The sequence below is a fragment of the Cnephaeus nilssonii genome (assembly GCF_951640355.1).
Source record: "Cnephaeus nilssonii genome assembly, chromosome: 8".
Lineage (NCBI taxonomy): Eukaryota > Metazoa > Chordata > Mammalia > Chiroptera > Vespertilionidae > Cnephaeus > Cnephaeus nilssonii.
Genome location: NC_137079.1, coordinates 102,338,508 through 102,357,766, shown reverse-complemented (window position 1 = coordinate 102,357,766; position 19,259 = coordinate 102,338,508). Strand labels below are relative to the sequence as shown.

General features: G+C 43.0%; 1 protein-coding gene across 10 annotated transcripts in view; it reads right to left on the bottom strand.

The window, feature by feature from the left end:
* Positions 1-14,635, bottom strand: part of FAM168B (family with sequence similarity 168 member B) — a 153,280-nt gene extending 138,645 nt beyond the window's left edge. For 2 of the 10 annotated variants that reach the window (XR_013813859.1, XM_079778775.1), the window contains exon 1: positions 13,910-14,120. Coding sequence is in view for 2 of the 10 variants with exons in the window: in XM_079778775.1 (XP_079634901.1) it covers positions 13,910-13,964 (55 nt within the window). In the remaining 8 variants the exon portion in view is untranslated. Of the gene's footprint in view, positions 1-13,909; positions 14,126-14,157; positions 14,178-14,257; positions 14,355-14,435 lie in introns of those variants that run through there. The other 8 variants (XM_079778771.1, XM_079778776.1, XM_079778772.1 and 5 more) reach the window with 7 other exon arrangements.
* Between the last annotated feature and the right edge of the window lie 4,624 nt (positions 14,636-19,259).

Sequence of the window (19,259 nt, the reverse complement as noted above, 5' to 3'; positions counted from 1 at the left end):
TATTTTTTATCTTTTGCTTAAGAAACTAAATTTTTTTCTCACTTGATTTTACCTTTTTAATTATGTTTTTATTTTTAATCAGTATTATTACTACAATTATTTTACCTTTTTTAAAGTTTCATTTTATTTTCTCTTTATTTTATTTTATGTTATTTTAGGATTAATGTTCGACATTCTATTTCCATTTTTCCCTTAGCATCATTTTACTCTATCTCAACTTTAACGTTATGCCAACACTTTCTTCCACACTTTTCCGCTTTTGTTGTCCTGTTTCTCCTACCCTATTCCTACTTTATATTTACCCTGTTCCTTCTTTTTAGCCCATTAAAAATTCATCCAACTTATATATCTAATTTCCAATCCCTTGCTCCAAGTCCATACACACTTCTCTCTTCTCTTTCTTCACTATCCAATTTTTTTCCTCTCTTCCCTTTTTTTTGATTGTTGTTGTTGTTTTGTTTTGTTTGGTCTTGCCCTTTTTTCTCCCTATCCTATTGTTTTTGTTTGTTAGATTGTTGATTAGATTGCCTTTTTTCGTTTGTTTCTGTGATTGTTTTTTTTTCTCCTGTTTTTCCTCTCCTCACTTGTAATTAGTTGTTTGTCGTTTGCATTCATCTCTCTGTGTTAGTTGTTTGCATTTTTTTTATTACTTGTTGTTCTATTAAGTTTTCTCTCCATATAAATAGCCCCCCCTTCTTTTTTATTCTCTTTCTTTTCTCTCTTGCTTTTTTTCCTTTCCTCAATATCAATTTTCCACTCTCTCTGTCTTTTTTTAATCCCCTAATTCACTTTTCTCGGGTGGTCACCTTTATTTAGGATTATTAGTATCATGAGCACATTTGTGTTAAGGACCTTGGGCATTGTGCCCTGTTGTGTTGTATTTTGTGCCTTTAAGTCAACACAGAAGAGAGAGAGCTCCATGACCAGACACCCGGGAAGGAGAGATCATGGGGGACAAAGAAACAGCACAAATACAAAAGAAAAGGAGGCATCACCAGAAAAGAAAGTAAATGAAATTGAAGCAAGCAATATGTCAGAGAAAGAATTCAGAGAAATGGTCATAAGGTCGCTGAAAAGAATGGAAGACAAACTCAACAATATGTGTAAGAACCAAGAGGAAATGAAGAAAAACGAAGAAGAAATGAAAAATGACATCACTACAATAAAGTATTCAATAGAAAGCATAAAAAGTAGACTAGAAGAAGCGGAGGACCACATCAGTGAGCTAGAAGACAAAGTAGGAAAAAATACCCAAGCAGAGCAGCATGTGGAAAAAAAAGTTAAAGAACAAGAGGAGAGGCTAAGGAAACTTTGGGACAACAAGAAACGAAACATCATTCGCATAATAGGGGTGCAAGGAGAAAAAACTAAAGGAATAGAAAACCTGTTTGAAGAAATAATGACAGAAAACTTCCATGATATAAGAAAGACAAAACTCACACAAGTCCAAGAAGTTCACAGAGTCCAAATCAAAATGAATCCCAAAACACTGACGCCCAGGTACATTATAATTAAATTGGATAACACCAACGACAAAGTATGAATCTTAAAAACAGCCAGAGAAAGACAGAAAGTTACCTACAAAGGATCCCCCATCAGACCAGCGACTGATTTCTCAACAGAAACACATCAGGCCAGAAGGGAATGAAATGTAATATACAAAGTCATGCAAAGGAAGGGTCTGAATCCAAGAATACTGTACCCAGCAAGGCTATCAATCAAAATTGAGGGTGAAATCAGGAGCTCCACAGACAAAAAAAAAGGACTAAGGGAGTTTATCACCACCAAACCAGCAATGCAAGAAATGCTAAAGGGTCTACTGTAAAAAGAAGAAATACGCAGCGAAGAAGGAACACAGGCATAAAGAATAAAAATGGCAACTAAGCCCTGGCCGGTGTGGCTCAGTGGATAGAGCGTCGGCCTGCGGACTGGGGGGTCCCGGGTTCGATTCCGGTCAAGGGCATGTACCTTGCTTGCAGTCACATCCCCAGGTGGGGACGTGCAGGAGGCAGCTGATGGATGTTTATCTCTCATCGATGTTTCTAACTCTCTGTCCCTCTCCCTTCCTCTCTGTAAAAAAATCAATAAAATATATATTTAAAAAAAATGGCAACTAACAAGTACCCATCCTCTCTAATAAAATGGTAATATGCAAATTAACCATCACTCCGCCACATAAGCCACACCCACCAGCCAAGCCACGCCCACCAGCCAATCAGGGCGAGTATGCAAATTAACCCCAATCCAAGATGGCTACAGCCAGAGTGAGCAAGGTTTCCCAGGTAACAGAGCAAGCCAAGCTTTCCATAGCCGTTGCAGGCCTAAGCCTCCACTCAAGCTACAAAGTTTCAATTATAGAAGGTAAACAAATTCAAACAAATGGCAGCAGAATGGAGCTTGAGAGAACAGGCCAGGGTTGCCGGCGGCAACAGGGGAAGCAAAGCTTTCCGCACACCCTGGCCGGGCTCACCCGCTTAAGGCAACAAAGTTTCAATTGTAGAAGGTGAATTAACTGCCACAGAGATGGCTGCCGCCCCAGAGGGAGCAGCAGGCTTGGCTCTGCTCCAGGCTACAAAGTTTCAACTGTAGAAGGAAAATAAATTCCAGATACCAGGGCCTCCCCTTGGGTTGCCAGGAGGCGTGGCCGGCTGCACACCACCACAGGCCCCTCGCTCAGGCCGCTCCACACCCCAAGGGAACCCCCACCCTTATCTGTGACACCCTTCAGGGCAAACCAGCTGGCCCCCACCCGTGCACCAGGCCTCTATCCTATCTAATAAAAGAGTAATATACAGATTGGTCATCACCTCAACACACAATATAGCTGCCCCCATGTGGTCAAAGATCCTGCCCCCATGTGGACACAAGATGGCCACCACAAGATGGCCAGCAGGAGCGGGCAGTTGGGAGGCACCCGGCCTGCAAGGGAGGGCAGTTGAGAGGGACCAGGCTTGCAAGGGAGGGCAGTTGGAGGTGATCAACCCTGCAGTAGAGGGCAGTTAGGGGTGACCAGACCAGCAGAGGAGGGAAGTTGGGGGCAAACAGGCTGGCAGGGGAGCAGTTAAGCATCAACCAGGCTGGCAGCGGAGTGGTTAGGGGGTGATCAGGCTGGCAGGCAGAAGCGGTTAGGGGCAATCAGGAAGGCAGGCAGGCAAGCAGTTGGGAGCCAGCAGTCCTGGATTGTGAGAGGGATGTCCGACTGTCCAACGGGCAGTCGGACATCCCTTGAGGGGTCCCATATTGGAGAGAGTACAGGCTGGGCTGAGGGACAACCCCCCGTCCCCGTGCACGAATTTCGTGCACCGGGCTTCTAGTCAATAATAACTTTAAATGTAAATGGATTGAGTGCCCCAATCAAAAGACACAGGGTAGCTGAGTGGATAAGAAAGCATGACCCATATATCTGCTGTCTACAGGAAGTCCACCTCAGAAAAAAAGACGCACACAGACTGAGGGTGAAGGGATGGAAAAAGGTTTTTCAGGCAAATGGAAATGAAAAAAAAGCTGGGGTAGCAATACTTATATCTGACAAATTAGATCTTAAAGTGAAGGACATAACAAGAGATAAGGAAGGCCACTTCATAATACTAAAGAAAGCAATTCAACAAGAAGATATAACTCTGATAAACATATACGCACCCAATACAAGAGCACCCAAATGCATAAAAAAACGTCTGGAGGATATCAAGGGAGAGACTGACAGCAATACAATCATAGTAGTGGACTATAATATCCCACTAATACCACTGGAAAATCCTCTAAACAAAAAATCAGCAAAGAAACATCAATCCTAAATGACTCACTAGTTCAAATGGAATTAATTGCCATCTTCAGAATATTTCACCCAAAGCCACAGAATATACATTCTTCTCAAGTGCACACGGGTCATTTTCAAAGATAGACCATATAGTGGGACACTGGAAAAGTCATTACAAATTCAAGAAGATTGAAATCATATCAAGCATCTTCTCAGATCACAATGGCATAAAACTAGAAATCAAATACAATAAAAACAACTTAAAAAATCAAACACCTGGAGGCAAAATGGCATGTTATTAAACAATGAATAGGTTACCAATGATATCAAAGAAGAAATAAAAAGCATCATGGCAACAAACGACAATGAAAACACAGCAATCCACAATCTATGGGACACAGTAAAAGCAGTCCTGAGAGGGAAGTTCATAGCTGTACAGGCCTAACTCAAAAAAACAAAAAATGGTAATAAATTATCTAACCATACAACTCAAAGAGTTAGAAGGAGAGCAAAAAGAAAAGCCCAGCATAAGCAGAAGGAAGGAAATAATAAAGATCAGAGCAGAGATAAACAACATAGACACAGAAAAACAATACAAAAGATCAACAAAGCAAAGAGTTTATCTTGAAAGGATAAACAAGATTGATGAACCTCTAGCCAGGCTCACCAAGAAGCTAAGAGAGAGGACCCAAATAAACAAAATCAGAAATGAAAGAGGTGAAGTAACAACCGATCCCACAGAAACACAAACGATTATGAAAAAATACTATGAACAACACTACTCCAACAACATGGACAAACTAGATGAAATGGACATATTCTTAGAAAACTACAAGCTCCCAAAACTAAACCAAGAAGAATAAAAAAAACCTGAATAGGCCTATAACTACCGAAGAAATTGAAACGGCGATCAAAAATCTTATAGCAAACAAAAGCCCTGGTCCAGAGGGCTTTACAGGGAAGTTCTACCAAGCATTCAAAGAAGAACTGAAACCTATCCGGGGTCTTTTTTTATTCCAGATGAATTTCTTGCTGTTTTTTTTTTTATGGTTTCTTTTGCTGTGCACAGACTGTTTACTGCGCTGGGGTGCGGGGCGCGGGGAAGCAGAAACTCTGAGACACAGAGACAGTCTATCCTCCACAGACTTTTCAAAAAAATTCAAGAGGAAGGCACACTTCCAAGCTCTTTCTATGAAGCCAGCATTACCATAATCCCAAAACCAGATAAAGACACCACGAAGAAAGAGAACTACAGGCCAATATGCTTGATAAACATAGATGCTAAAATCCTCAACAAAATTCTAGCAAATCAGATCCAGCAGTACATTAGAAAGATCATACACCATGACCAAATGGGATTTATTCCAGGATGCAAGGATGGTACAATATCCACAAATCAATAAATGTGACACATCACATAAATTGAGAGACAAAAATCACATAATCATATCAATTCATGCAGAAAAAGCATATGACAAAATCCAACACCCTTTCTTGATAAAAACTCTTAGCAAAGTTGGAATAGAGGGGTCATACCTCAACATAATAAAAGTACTATATGACAAACCTACAGCCAACATCATACTTAATGGGCAAAAAATAAACCCATTTTGCCTAACAACAGAAACAACACAAGGATGTCCACTTTCACCACTCCTGTTTGACACAGTACTAGAAGTACTAGCCATAGCAATCAGACAAGAAGAAGAAATAAAAGGCATCCAAATTGGAAAAGAAGAAGTAAAACTCTCCTTATTCGCAGATGACATGACACTATACATAGAAAACCCTAAAGACTCCATCAAAAAACTACTAGACCTAATAAATGAATTTGACAATGTAGCAGGATACAAAATTAACACCCAGAAATCTATGGCCTTTTTATACAACAATCATAAACTCACAGAAAGAGAAATGGAAAAAACAATCCCATTTACCATTACACCAAAAAAATTTATGATACCTAGGAATAAACTTAACTAAGGACATAAAAGACCTGTACTCGGAAAACTATAGGACATTGAAAAAAGAAATAGAGGAAGACATAAACAAATGGAAAAACATACCATGTTCATAGATTGGTAGAATCAACATCATTAAACTATACATACTACCTAAAGCAATCTATAGATTCAATGCAATACATATTAAAATACCAATGGCATATTTCAAAGATCTAGAACAAACTCTCCAAAAATTCATCTGGAATAAAAAAAGACCCCGGATAGCTACAGCTATCCTGAGAAAGAAAAACAAAGTTGGAGAGATCACAATACCAGACATCAAGCTATATTACCAAGCCAGGGTTCTCAAAACTGCCTCGTACTCACACAAGAACAGACATATAGACTAATGGAAGAGAATAGAGAAACAAGAAATTGAACAAAGCCATTATACTCAATTAATATTTTACAAAGGAGTCAAGAGCATAAAATGGAGTCAGCACAGTCGTTTTAATAAATGGTGCTGGGAAATTTGGTCAGATACAGGCAATAAAATGAAACTAGTTCACCAACTTACACCATACACAAAATCAAACTCAAAATGGCTAAAGGACTTGAATGTAAGACGAAAAACCGTACAAATCCTACAAGACTCCATAGGCAGCAAAATTGCAGACATATGTTGTAGCAATATCTTTACAGACACAGATCCTAGGGCAAGAGAGACTAAGGAGGAAATAAACAAGTGGGACTACATCAAAATAAAAAGCTTCTGCACAGCAAAAGAAACCATCAAAAAAAAAAACAGCAAGAAAGCCCACTACATGGGAGAACATATTTGGCAATGTTATCTCTGATAAGGGTTTAATATCCAACATTTACAGAGAATTCATACAACTTAACAAAAGGAAGATAAACAACCCAATCAAAAAATAGGCAAAAGGAGGAAACCAAGATGGCGGCATAAGGTCAACACCTGTACGTGCTGCCTCTCACAACCACACCAAAACTACAACTAAAAGAAAAAAAGTCTATCAGCCAGAACCACGGGAAAACCGGATGAGCAGAAGTTCTACAACTAGAAGAAAAGAGAAAAGAGCATTGAGACGTGCACAAGCGCGGAAGAGCTGAGGTACGGAGGCGCATGAATCGGGTTGGAGGCTGGCAACTGGGTGCACTGTTTTTTTCAACCCGAAGGGAGACACAAGCTCCCGATTACTCTGAACTCCAGTTTCCAGCAAGACTCTGGGGACCCAGACGCCTACGGGGAGAAGGTGGACTGTCTGCCATCGGGTCGGAAAGTGAGGGTGGCTTTCTTATAGAGGTACACGCAGGAATCATTGTTTACTGCGCTGGGGCGCGGGGCGCGGGGAAGCAGAAACTCTGAGACACAGAGACAGATGACTGGCAGCCATCGCTGTTTGCCAAGCCCTAGCTTAGTGATTCCCTGAGACCCCACCCCGCACAATTTACAAACCCACCCAAGCTCTGCGCAGCAGCTTTTGCATATAAATGGCCTGACCTATCGCAGCTTAACCTAACAAACTGTAGCTCTGGTCATACAGTTCCAAAACCTCGAAACCTCAAGCAAAGAGGAGAAATCTGCAGATCTCACTGTAGCTCCTGCTGGGTGGCCTCAGACAGTAGCTGACCTGCACCTCCTTGGAGATCCAGAGACAGTGTACCTAGTGGTCAGTGTGAGACGACACCAGATTTCAACTCCTCACATCCGTAAGTGACACATTCAAGAGGCACACTCAGTGAACACCAAAGCCCCACTGAAACAAGTCCTGCTCCATAAGGGTGTCTGCACCACAGAAGTTCTTCCATTATAGACACAGCGGGTCCTCGCAGCCAATTGGCCTGGAGGTCAATTCCTCCCAGTGTACCATAGCAATCAAGGCTTAACTACACCAAGACTTTGCACTCAGCCCACAAATGGGTGCACCAAGAGTGTCCACCTCAGGTGATAGGTGAGGCTGAACCACTGGGCCCTATAGGTCACCTACCAAAGAAAACCATCCCATCAACACAGGGAAGTAGCCAAAATGTGGAGACATAGAAACATGTCATGAATGAAAGAAATGGAGGAAAGTAAACTACTAGACATAGAGTTCAAAACCACATTTATAAGGTTACTCAAGAAAATTCTAAAAACCTCTGAGGAACTTAGTGAGACCTTCAAGGATCTTAATGAGAATGCCTAAAAATGGAAAAGGACCAGTTAGAAATTAAGCATACACTGTCTGAAATAAAGAATATACAGAAATTCAACAGTAGGCCAAAGGACCCCAAAAATCAAACCAAACATTTGAAATATGAGGAAACAAAAACACCCACCAGAAAAACAAAAAGAAAAAAGAATCCAAAAATATGAAGATAGTGTAAGGAGCCTCTGGGACAACTTCAAGCGTACCAACGTTAGAATTATTGGGGTGCCAGAATAAGAGAGAGAGCAAAATATAGAAAACCTATTAGAAGAAATAATGACAGAAAAGTTTCCCTTCCTGGTGAAAGAAATAGACTTACAAGTCCAGGAAGCACACAGAACCCCAAACAAGAGGAATCCAAAGAGGACCACACCAAGACACATCATAATTAAAATGCCAAGGGCAAAAGACAAAGAGAGAATCTTGAAAGCAGCAGGAGAAAAACAGTTACCAACAAGGGAGTACCCATACGTCTGTCAGCTGATTTCGCAACAGAAACTATGCAGGTCAGAAGGGAGTGGCAAGAAATATTCAAAGTGATGAACAGCCAGGACCTACAACCAAGATTACTCTACCCAGCAAAGCTATCATTTAGAAATGAAGGTCAGATAAAGAGCTTCACAGACAAGAAAAAGCTAAAGGAGTTCATCACCGCCAAACCAGTATTATATGAAATGCTGAAAGGGTATTCTTTAAGAAGAGGAAGAAGAAGAAAAAGGTAAAGATAAAAATTATGGACAACAAATACATGCCTATCAACAAGTGAATCTAAAAATCAAGTGAATAAAAATCTGATGAACAGAATAAAGTGATGAGTATAATAGAATCAGGGGCATAGAAAGGGAGTGAACTGACAGTTCTCGGGGGGAAGGGGGTTTGGGGAGTGCGGGAAGAGACTGGACAAAAATCTTACACCTATGGATGAAGACAGTAAGGGCATGGAGTGGGGTGGGTAATCAGGTGGAGGGGAGCTATGGGGGAAATAAACAGGAACATCTGTAATAATCTGAACAATAAAGATTTATTTTTAAAAAATGGGCAAAGGACCTAAATAGACATTTTTCAAAAGAGGACATTCAGAAAGCCAAGAGACATATGAAAACATGCTCAAAGTCCCTAATGATACGAGAGATGCAAATCACAACAACAATGAGGTACTATCGCACACCTGTCTGAATGGCTGTCATCAACAAATCAACAAAGACAACTGCTGGCGAGGATGTGGAGAAAAAGGAACCCTCGTGCACTGCTGGTGGGAATGCAGACTGGTGCAGCTACTGTGGAAGACAGTATGGAGTTTCCTCAAAAAACTAAAAATGGAACTCCCATTTGACTAGTATTCCCTCTTCTAGGAATATATCCTAAGAAACCAGAAACACCAATCAGAAAGGATATATGCACCCCTATGTTCACAGCAGCACAATTTACAATAGCAAAGATTTGAAAACAGCCTAAGTGCCCATCAGCAGATGAGTGGATCAGAAAACTATGGTACATCTACACAATGGAATACTACGCTGCTATAAAAAAGAAGGAATTCTTACCATTTGCAGCAGCATGGATGGACCTGGAAAGCATTATGCTAAGTGAAATAAGCCAGTTTGTGAAAGAAAAATACCACATGATCTCACTCATTTATGGATAATAAAGAACATTATAACCTGACAAGATGCCCAGTGCACGAAATTCGTGCACTGCGGGGAAGGAGAGGGTGTCCCTCATTCCATCCTGCACCCTCTCCAATCTGGAACCCCTCGGGAGATATCTGACTGCCATGGGGATCAGGCATAAACCAGCAGCTGGACATCCCTCTCACAATCTGGGACTGCTGGCTCCCAACCGTTCGCCTGCCTGCCTGCCTGATTGCCCCTAATCGCTTCTTCCTGCCAGCCTGATTACCCCCTATTTGCTCCCCTGCCGGCCTGATTAACACCTAACTGCTCCCCTGCTGGCCCAATTGCCCCCAACTGCCCTCCCCTGCTGGCCTAGTCATCCCCAACTGCCCTCCCATGCTGGCCTGGTCGCCCCCAACTGCCCGCCCCTGCTGGTCTGGGTTCCCCCAACTGCCCTCCCCTGCGAGCCCTGTCCCCACCCCCACCCCCAATTTCCCTCCCCTGCAGACCTGGTCCCCTGCTAGCCTGGTTTCCCTCAACTGCCCTCCCCTGCCGGCCTGATCTTGCACCCAACTGCCCTCCCATGCAGGCCTGATTTTGCCCCCATCAGCCCTCCTCTGCCAGCCAATTTGTTTCTGACTGGTCAGTTTCTATGCCAGTTAGCGTCAAAAGTTCCACCTCCTAGGCAGCCTTTGGCTCCTCACAATTGACCCAGATTTGGTTCTGATTGGTCAGTTTCTATGCCAGTCAGCGTCAAAAGCTCCACCTCCTCGCAGCCATTGGCTCCTCACAGTTGACCCAGTTGATGGGTTGGTTTCTATGCCAGTCAGCGTCTCTGGGCCTATCAACGAGGCCTGATCGGAAAGGCAGGGCTGATCAGCATCCCCGGTGGAGGCCTGGAGAGAAATGGAGGCATGGCTGCTGACCAGTTCCGGAGAGAAAGAGAGAGACAAGTGCTGATCAACAGCTGCCACAGAGGCTATGGATCAGACCCTGCTTCTCTCCTCAGGCCTCTCTCTGGGCCTGATCCGCAGCCCCCTCAGCAGTCAGTGCTGGGTCTCCGTGCCTGCAGCTGTAGCAGTCAGTGCTGGGTCACCACGGCAACCCAGCGCTGACTGCAGGACTGACTTCTGGTTGGTGGAGCCTCCGGTCATGATGGACCCAGGGTTTTTATATATTAGGATGAACAAAAAGATAGATACAGAGGCAGAGAAGCATGGAATAGACTGTCAAATTACAGCGGAAAGGCTTCAGAGGGTTGTGGGGGAGGTAAGAGATCAATCGAAGGACTTGTATGCATGCATATAAGCATAACCATTGGACGCAAGTCACTTGGGGGGTGAGGTGAGGGCATGTGCCAGGGGGTAGGGGAGGCCGAGGGAAGGTCAATGCAGAAAAAAAGGAGACATAGGTACTACTATTTGTAATACTTTAAACAATTTAAAAAAAAAAAAGAGTTGTAATGAATTAAAAATTATAGGTAAGAAAACATGGTAACAGAATTGAGGAAAGAAATGTTGCAGTTCACTCTCCAATTCAACAAATGGCTTACACAGGGTAATACAAAGACAAGGTCAATGAGCAAATATCAAACAGCTCCTTAAGTTACTTGTTCAAATGAGAGTTTCCCTCCCTGTCCAGTGTGGCTCAATTGGTTGGAGTGTTATCTGATTTCAGGTTCAATTCTCATTCAGGGAACATACCTAGTTTGCAGGTTCGAAACCCAGGACAGGCCATGTTCAGCAGTAAACCGACCTTGATCTTTCTCTCTCTCTCTCAATTAAAAAAAAATAAAAAAGAGAGATTTCCTCTCAATATTTTATGCCTCAAGAGCAGGGAAAATACCTTCTTCAGCACTGTCTCCCTACACAATGCTTGATACAGAGGTGCCTCATAAATATCTTCGGAATGTGCTTGAACAAAAGAACTATCCAATAGTAAATACAGGACTTTTCATAGCAATAAATACGATGTTAAGACATTTTAAAATCTAATTAAGAATTGATGAAATACATCTATTTACTGCTTAGTGAATATGAAAGCTGAATCCACTGACCAATCTTAACATGACTAAAAGTCAAAGTAGTTAACGTTACGTGCATCCTCATGTTATGACATTACTCTGCATTATCTAAGGTATACTGCTACAAAAACACTAAAATCTGAATCTAATGGAGCCATTACATAACTTCTGGTTTATAGGAAAAGACAGGAGTGGAGGAATATGCCTAACAATACCATGAAGCAATCAGAAAAACCCAAAAGGTGGAGCTTTCTAGAGGAGAAATGACCTAGTTTCTTCAGTAAGTCAATGGTCTGAAAAAGATGGAGGGGTGGGAAGGGCAGTTCTAGATTAAAATGAATTTAGACATAAAGACCATTGGTGGATTTTGTTTGTATTCTGATTTACATTGAAAATATTGTAAAATGGTATTTTAAAGATTTTGGGACACAACTGAATATGAACTGGTATCAAATGACATTAAACAATTATTAATTTTGTTAAGTGTGATAATAGTATTTTGGTTAATAAAGGCCTTTTTGTAAAGAAATATATACTAACACACATAAGACTAAAAATGACATGATGTCTATAGTAATTAAAAATATTCTCAGTAAAAGGGAAACTATAACAAAATGCTAATAATTGTCCCATCAAGATGTTGAATACATGGATGTATATTGGTATTGTTGTTATACTTTTTAAATTTTCATAATGAAAATATAAAGAAAAAAAAACACCATCACTACTCTGCCTGGGATTCTAGTGTCACTGGCCACTCAGAAACTCACAATTTCCCAGTCCGATTTGATTGGTATTGACCAAAAATCCCAATTCCTAGGCTAGATCTAGAGGGTCTCATATATATATATGTGTGTGTTTTTTCCCCCAATTTGGAATAACTCAACTGTCAGAATTCCTGAGTGATTTGACACCTGCATCAGAAGAAAAATCTCAAATTTATCTTTAAAAGAGCTGGCATCAAACTCTTTGATTTGAAAATCCAATAATAACCAGAGGAAAAGTATATTTAAACCCCATAACTGGACTTTCTCTAGTTTCAAAACATGGTATGACCTAAATAAAGTTCCCCCACAAAATAGTAATTATAAAATGTTAAAGGCCTTATACCTTAGTATTTCATATCAGCAAAACTAATATTGAGGGGCTTAAATTCTTTCTGAGACACCAATATACAAGATACAATCAACATCGGAAATTCTCAGTGATGTATATCATCAAGAGTGTATAATAGGAGAAAGTTCCACAAATTTTACCTTCCCTATCAAGGTTTGCAATCTATTGGGAGAAATTTATGTATTTCCACATAGAACTGGAGAGATTTCAATGATATAGAGTGGAACAAATGTACTGCCTTTTTAAATTGTTCCCAACTGATCCAGGAAAAGAAGCTGTTCATATAAGACAAGTTTGGAACACAAAAATTTCCCTTTAAGCTACACAACCAATAAAAAGTTAAAATCATATTTTTAAGGGGACTTACGTGTGTTTTTTTTTTCAATTCTAATCCTCTAGTTCTGTGGCATTACACTACTCATTGTCCCAATGTTTGAAAATTCAAATAATTCTGGCATTACAATTCTGTCTAACTTTAAAACAGAAATGAGGTGAAAAGCAGTTATAGAGCAGAATAACTGAAAATCCTAACAAATAACAGGAGAGCCTGATAGGAGGGCAGGGCCTGATTGCAGCAGATGGTGCTTCCTCCTGTCTCATGAGTGTCAGGCACTCGCCCTACACACATAGCCCATCCTTCCACTATTGTGAAGAGCAGAGGGCAGGAAGAGGGGGCGCTCTGTGCTGGGCACTTCTAGTAACTACTGCACCAAAAGCACCCAGCCGAACCCAAGGAAGCAGGCTGTCTCCAACTCTTAAATCCCTCAGGGACCTCTACCAGGCCTTAGTTTCACGAAAGGGCTAAACATAAGCAAGGTATGCAAACACTCGTTGTAAGCCGCGTAACTTACAATCTTCACAATGTGAACCACAGTAGCTTCAACATTAGAAAAAAAATAGCTTTGCCTTGTTCAATTCTTGGCTTAAAATGCAAAAATAATCCACTACATTTATACTTACCAACGTTTAAAAATGTGCTCCTATTATTGCCGAAAACAAAAGTTATTAACCTAATGTTTCATAAAATATTTGGGAAAGTAACCTGAAATTACAAACACAAGGATGACTTGAAAATTTAAGGAGTGGGAACCAGACAAACCTTTCCATCTAAAAAATTTTCTTGCATGCCAAAACACTCCAAAATATTTTTATAAACATTATAAAACATTAAAAAATCCATTTCGTACACACTTATATACACTATGAAGGAGAAAGAGCCTGTTTGTAGACAATTTGTAAAACTGCACCTTTTTCAAAGTTAAGCCAGACTGGGCCACAAAATGTCCTTTCTGGCCAAAACATTAAAAGCCTTTCCAGCTGGAGGGCGAACACTGAGCTTCTGCCAGGCAAGTAGAGTAATTTTTACTTCGTGGACAGACAAAGTGCACAGATTACACATATGAGATTATCAAAATCACAAGAACCCGAACCTAACTTAGAGAAACAAAAACCCGCTGCTTCTCCATTTTTCTTCCAATGTCCTGATCTGATCTACCTCAGGCCGTGAAGAACCCAGAGAACGTTTCTGTGCAAGCCTTCACCTCGGCAGCAGCCCTCGAGGCCCACGCCGCACCCGCCCGCACCCCTCCGCCTACCAGGCTCTGGGTCCCAGGACCCCGCTCCTAACACCGCCCAGCCCGGCCTGCGGAACGAAGGGCGGCGGGCCCCTTCCAGGGCCCGGAAGGGCCTGAGAGACGGACGCGACCTTGGTGCCGCCCCAGGGCGGCTGCACAAAGAGCCGCACTTCCGGCCCGACAGCCCACCCCCACTCACCGCGCGGCGGTGGCGGCCTGGCTCCGGAGGACCGGCTGGGCGCAGGGGCTCCTCAAGGGGCGAACGGCGCGGAGGCTTCGCTTCGTTGCGTGGGTTGAACTTGGAAGCTCCGTCTCCGCCGACCGCGCCGCCGCCGCCTGGCCGGCTTCTCCACAGCCCGCGCTCCCGCCCACGCCGCGCCGCCGGGGCTTCCGACTTCACTTCCGCCCGGAGCGCGCCGTCGCGGGGGGCGCGCCTGCGCGGCCGTTGCCTGCACCTTCCGGGCTCTGGAGGTGAAGGGCCGGCTCGCGCTGTGTCCGAGCGGCCCCCTGTGCCTGTGGAGCGATGGAAAGAAACCAGTGGTGTGGCGGCCCTTCAGGGTGCGGAGGGTTTAGAGGCGGATAGCCAGAGAGGCCCGCGGCGCCAGCGGGCTCGTCTGTCCTCTCTGTTGATCTTTCAAATAAACGTTTACATGGAATGTTTTTCCTCAACCTATTTTTGCTGTTGCTACTGATGCATTATGGAAAGAACATACTGGAACGTAATTGTAGTGTTTTCTTAATATCTTATTGGTGGAAGTTGTTAGAGTGTGGGAATTTTTGAGCATGCTTCCAGAGAGGGACCAAAGAGCTGCATGTGGCTCGCGAGCCACAGTTTGCTGACCACGGGACCAGAGAGGCAGGAGAAAGCAAATTGGGGGTTTGGGGGCGGGGGGGCGGGGAGAGAGAAGAAACTATGCCCCAGATAGAGTTGTCGATGCTGACACCAGGCCAGGCCTTGAGATAGGGTCTCATGGCCCCTTCCCAGCACGTAGGCCTTCTCTCACAGAACACTGTCAGCTTCTGGAGAACAGGATGACCCTGTGAGTAACATGGTCATCAATGGCATGACTGACGTTGCTTGGGAAAAACTGTTTTGTCTTGGGTTACTTGTTCTGCAAAAACAGGATGTGGTTAATGGGCTTAAAAGCGGTCCTACACAAAGGGTCGCTGCTGCTCTCTGGTCTCCCTGCGTGGAGAAAGGCAAAGCAGTTGCCGGTCGGCTGGCCTGCCGGCTGACTAATAAAGGCTCCCTAAGTTTTACTTTGGTCTAGGCTCCAGTGGTCTTTACTTGTGTTCACTCCACAACAGAAGTGGAGTATCGCATTCCCCACTCTATGCTGGATGTGGGGTCCTTAAGATATTTGGGGGGAAATAATTTTCTGAGACTCGCATAGGAGGGTGAGTGACTTTTATTTGCATGGTATTAGATCTCTGGATTTCCAAAGTCCCATTTCCCTTAAATCAGTCCTGGAAGATGTGGAGCTGGGGATTCAGTAGAGCTAGAAGCAAAGTCAGCATCCAAAGTTTTCTTTCCATGGTGTAGTTGGGTCTAGTGCAGCATCAGGCTAGTTGCAGGTCTATTAGTCCATTGTGTGGCTTCCACATGGCCTGTGAACCATGTGGGCGAATGCAAGGTATTGTGGACGAAGCAGGCCACATGCTAGCCTGACAGGCTCAGGGAAGGCCTGCATGGCAGTCTTGAAGACTCGGAGACCTAAGGTAACCACAAAGGATGGTCTGAAATTAAACTTTGACTGGGAACAGTTGTGGTGGGTAGTCACCGCCTAGGCCGGTATCTTCACTGACAAGGTCAACCTTTACGTTAACCAAGCCTGTCTTTTTGCATCTACGATAACGAAATGTCTGGGTAACTTGTAACTTCCCTTTTTCTGGACCCCTTGGGGAACAACGTAATGTGCTAGCACCAGGACAGATACCACAAATTCCTTCATTATGTTAATTGTTCCTGCACCCACCTAAGTATGTGTCCATCATTTTACTTTTTATCCAATCCCAGGAGTTTCTTCTCCCCGCCCCCCGCCCAACCCCCAATTTGCTTTCTCCTGCCTCTCTGGTCCCATGGTCAGCAAACTGTGGCTCGCGAGCCACATGCAGCTCTTTGGTCCCTTGAGTGTGGCTCTTCCACAAAATACCATGGCCTAGGCAAGTCTATTTTGAAGAAATGGCGTTAGAAGAAGTTTAAGTTTAAAAAATATGGCTCTCAAAAGAAATTTCAATCGTTGTACTGTTGATATTTGGCTCTGTTGACTAATGAGTTTGCCGACCACTGAGACTAGAGTCTAGTCCAGTGATGGCGAACCTATGACACGCGTGTCAGCACTGACACACGTAGCCATTTCTGATGACACGCGGCCGCTGAGGCGGCCGCATGCCGAGGATGAAACATTTGCTGCTCCTGAGGATGAAACACTTGGGAAACAATGTTTTTTTCCTCAAAGTGACACACTACCCGAGTTATGCTCAGTTTTTTGGTGAAGTTTGACACACCAAGCTCAAAAGGTTGCCCATCACTGGTCTAGTCTATCACCAATGGATTTCATGTAACCCACCTACATCCCTTTCCTTTTATTGCAATGTATAAATACAAATGTAGGCTGTCATTCTCCAGAACATTATCTCAATTCGTTGAGGTTCTGCTTCCCGGCATATGTTGACAGTTTGGCTCAAATAAACTCACAAAAATTCTTTACAGGCTTCTATGGTTTTTACATTAACATTACTTGGCGTAGTCACGGCAGGATTCCAAAGAAGCTCACCCAGGACCATCCCTTGGACTTGGACTCAATGCTAGGATCCAGCAAAGGGCCCATTGAGCCTGCTGGTTCTCCGCCCATTGGGTGAACTTGGGTGAGCTGTCTCTTAGGTCCAGGACTTTCCCTTGCTTTGGTAGAGGGTCTGACTTTATTTGAGCTGTGTTTTAAAATCCTTGAGGTGGAACCAGGGTTGACAAAACACAAGTTAAGGGTTGACAGAACCCAGTCTAAGGCAGGACTAGAGGAAAAAATGGGTGGCTGGTTTTGATTTTGGCTTTTCAATTGGAATGGCTGAGAGTCTGAGCAAAAATAACTTTTGCTATATAAATGAGCTGAACTCATTCAGCTTCGAAGATAAAGGGGCACATCCTCCCTCCAGTCCGATTCTGGGGTGTTCTTAGGTGACTAAGAATCTTTGTGGAGGTGTCAGAAATGCACGAGCCCCATAGGGAAGTCCCAATGCAACTGTAATTAAATGGCTCATCAAAGGGGCCACCATAAGGCTTGGTCTACCTGGCCCCAAACATTTCCTGTGGTTTTAGATAGCCAGGAGAGAAACTGAGGTCACACTTGACCCACTATATAACATATTTAGAAAGTTTGCTCAGACTACAGATATCCAAAAATAAAAAATAAAAAAATTAACATGGGAAATTGCGCCTCTAAGGCCAGAAGCTCCCCAAACCCCAGCCCGCATTTAATACTCCTGTTACAAAGCCTTTACTTGCAAGTACTTTACAGAAATGGGAAGATTTCACTAGAAAATATAAACTGAGAAATGGCCAAAATGCAGTCTGTTTTGGGTACCTACATTAACATTTTGCATGCAGAAATTAGAAAATGCTGGCTCTGAAATTAAACTGAATGAGTATATGGGAAGCATATCTTGATTTGGAAATTAGAGGCTTCTAAGGAAAAGCATAGGAAAAAAATTCTTCCAAGATGGAAATTAATAAAAAATTTTAGAGACTGTCTCAGAACTATCCTGAAGTTGTTTTTCCCCCATAGGAAGCATACCTCTGATTTATCTCCATAGAAAAGAAACAGTAGGTGGCTAGGCCATTACTGAATTTCCCCAGAGCAAACAGAATGTGGGGGTGGGGAGACACGTGGCCCATGGCACATGTCCTAGGAAGATTCCCCCAGACAAAGGGAGGTAGAGGCAACTAGAAAAGACCCCAGCCCATTTTTTTTGCATAGTCCATTGGGAGTATACTGATATTCTAGAGAGGGGCAGTTCCCGAACCAGGGACAAGAGACATTGCTTTGGTGGTTTTTAATGCTGGACATTCTCTGGTGTAAACTTTTAATGTGTTCTGCGTGCTTATATAAAAAAAGTGTTGATGTTTTGTGTCTCTTTGTTGTTGTTTAATTTGCTTAAAGCAGAGGCAAGTCCTGCTTGGGGAAGCCCAGTTATGTGTGGTGAGGTTGAAAGCATGAGAGAGATTGCAGTAATGTCCCAGCAGCTGCCAAGAATTCGTAATCTTGGGGCCTCTTCTTGCTCTCCCTCTCAGGGTTCAGCTACCAGAAACAGCTAGTGAGATTTCTATTTGTTTGTATGCAATATAATTTTGGCTTTCTATCTTTTAGGGCAGTGGTCGGCAAACTCATTAGTCAACTGAGCCAAATATCAACAGTACAACGATTGAAATTTCTTTTGAGAGCCAAATTTTTTAAACTTAAACTTCTTCTAACGCCACTTCTTCAAAACAGACTCGCCCAGGCCATAGTATTTTGTGGAAGAGTCACACTCAAGGGGCCAAAGAGCTGCATGTGGCTCTCGAGCCGCAGTTTGCTGACCAAGGTTTTAGGGATTTTGGTTTGCTCTTCCCTTGTTTATGAATATGGGGACAAAGAATACAGGGGGAAGTGGGGATTACAGGCCTGGAGAAGTGAGCTATACAGGTGGGTTGGGCAACAAGGTTAATGCTCCCATGATAATGCAGTTCTTGAATAAGAATGGCCCGCATTCCAAGGGTGACTCCCAGGTCCCGGGGGCATATGACTCCCAGCCAGGTTAGTAAGTCCTTTCTTTGAACAAAAAGGGCAATCATGGTTAACAGCATAATTAATATTTTCCATTACCATAAGTAGTCCCCAATGTTCTCTTTTTCCCCCATAACACTGGAAGGAACAGATCTATAGAAGTACCCTATTGCAGTGAAAGTGTGAGTGTGGGCGGGCAGAACTCCTATTTTATAAAGGAAAATAAAAATAGTACTATCACATTAAAGCCACTGAAGGCTGCT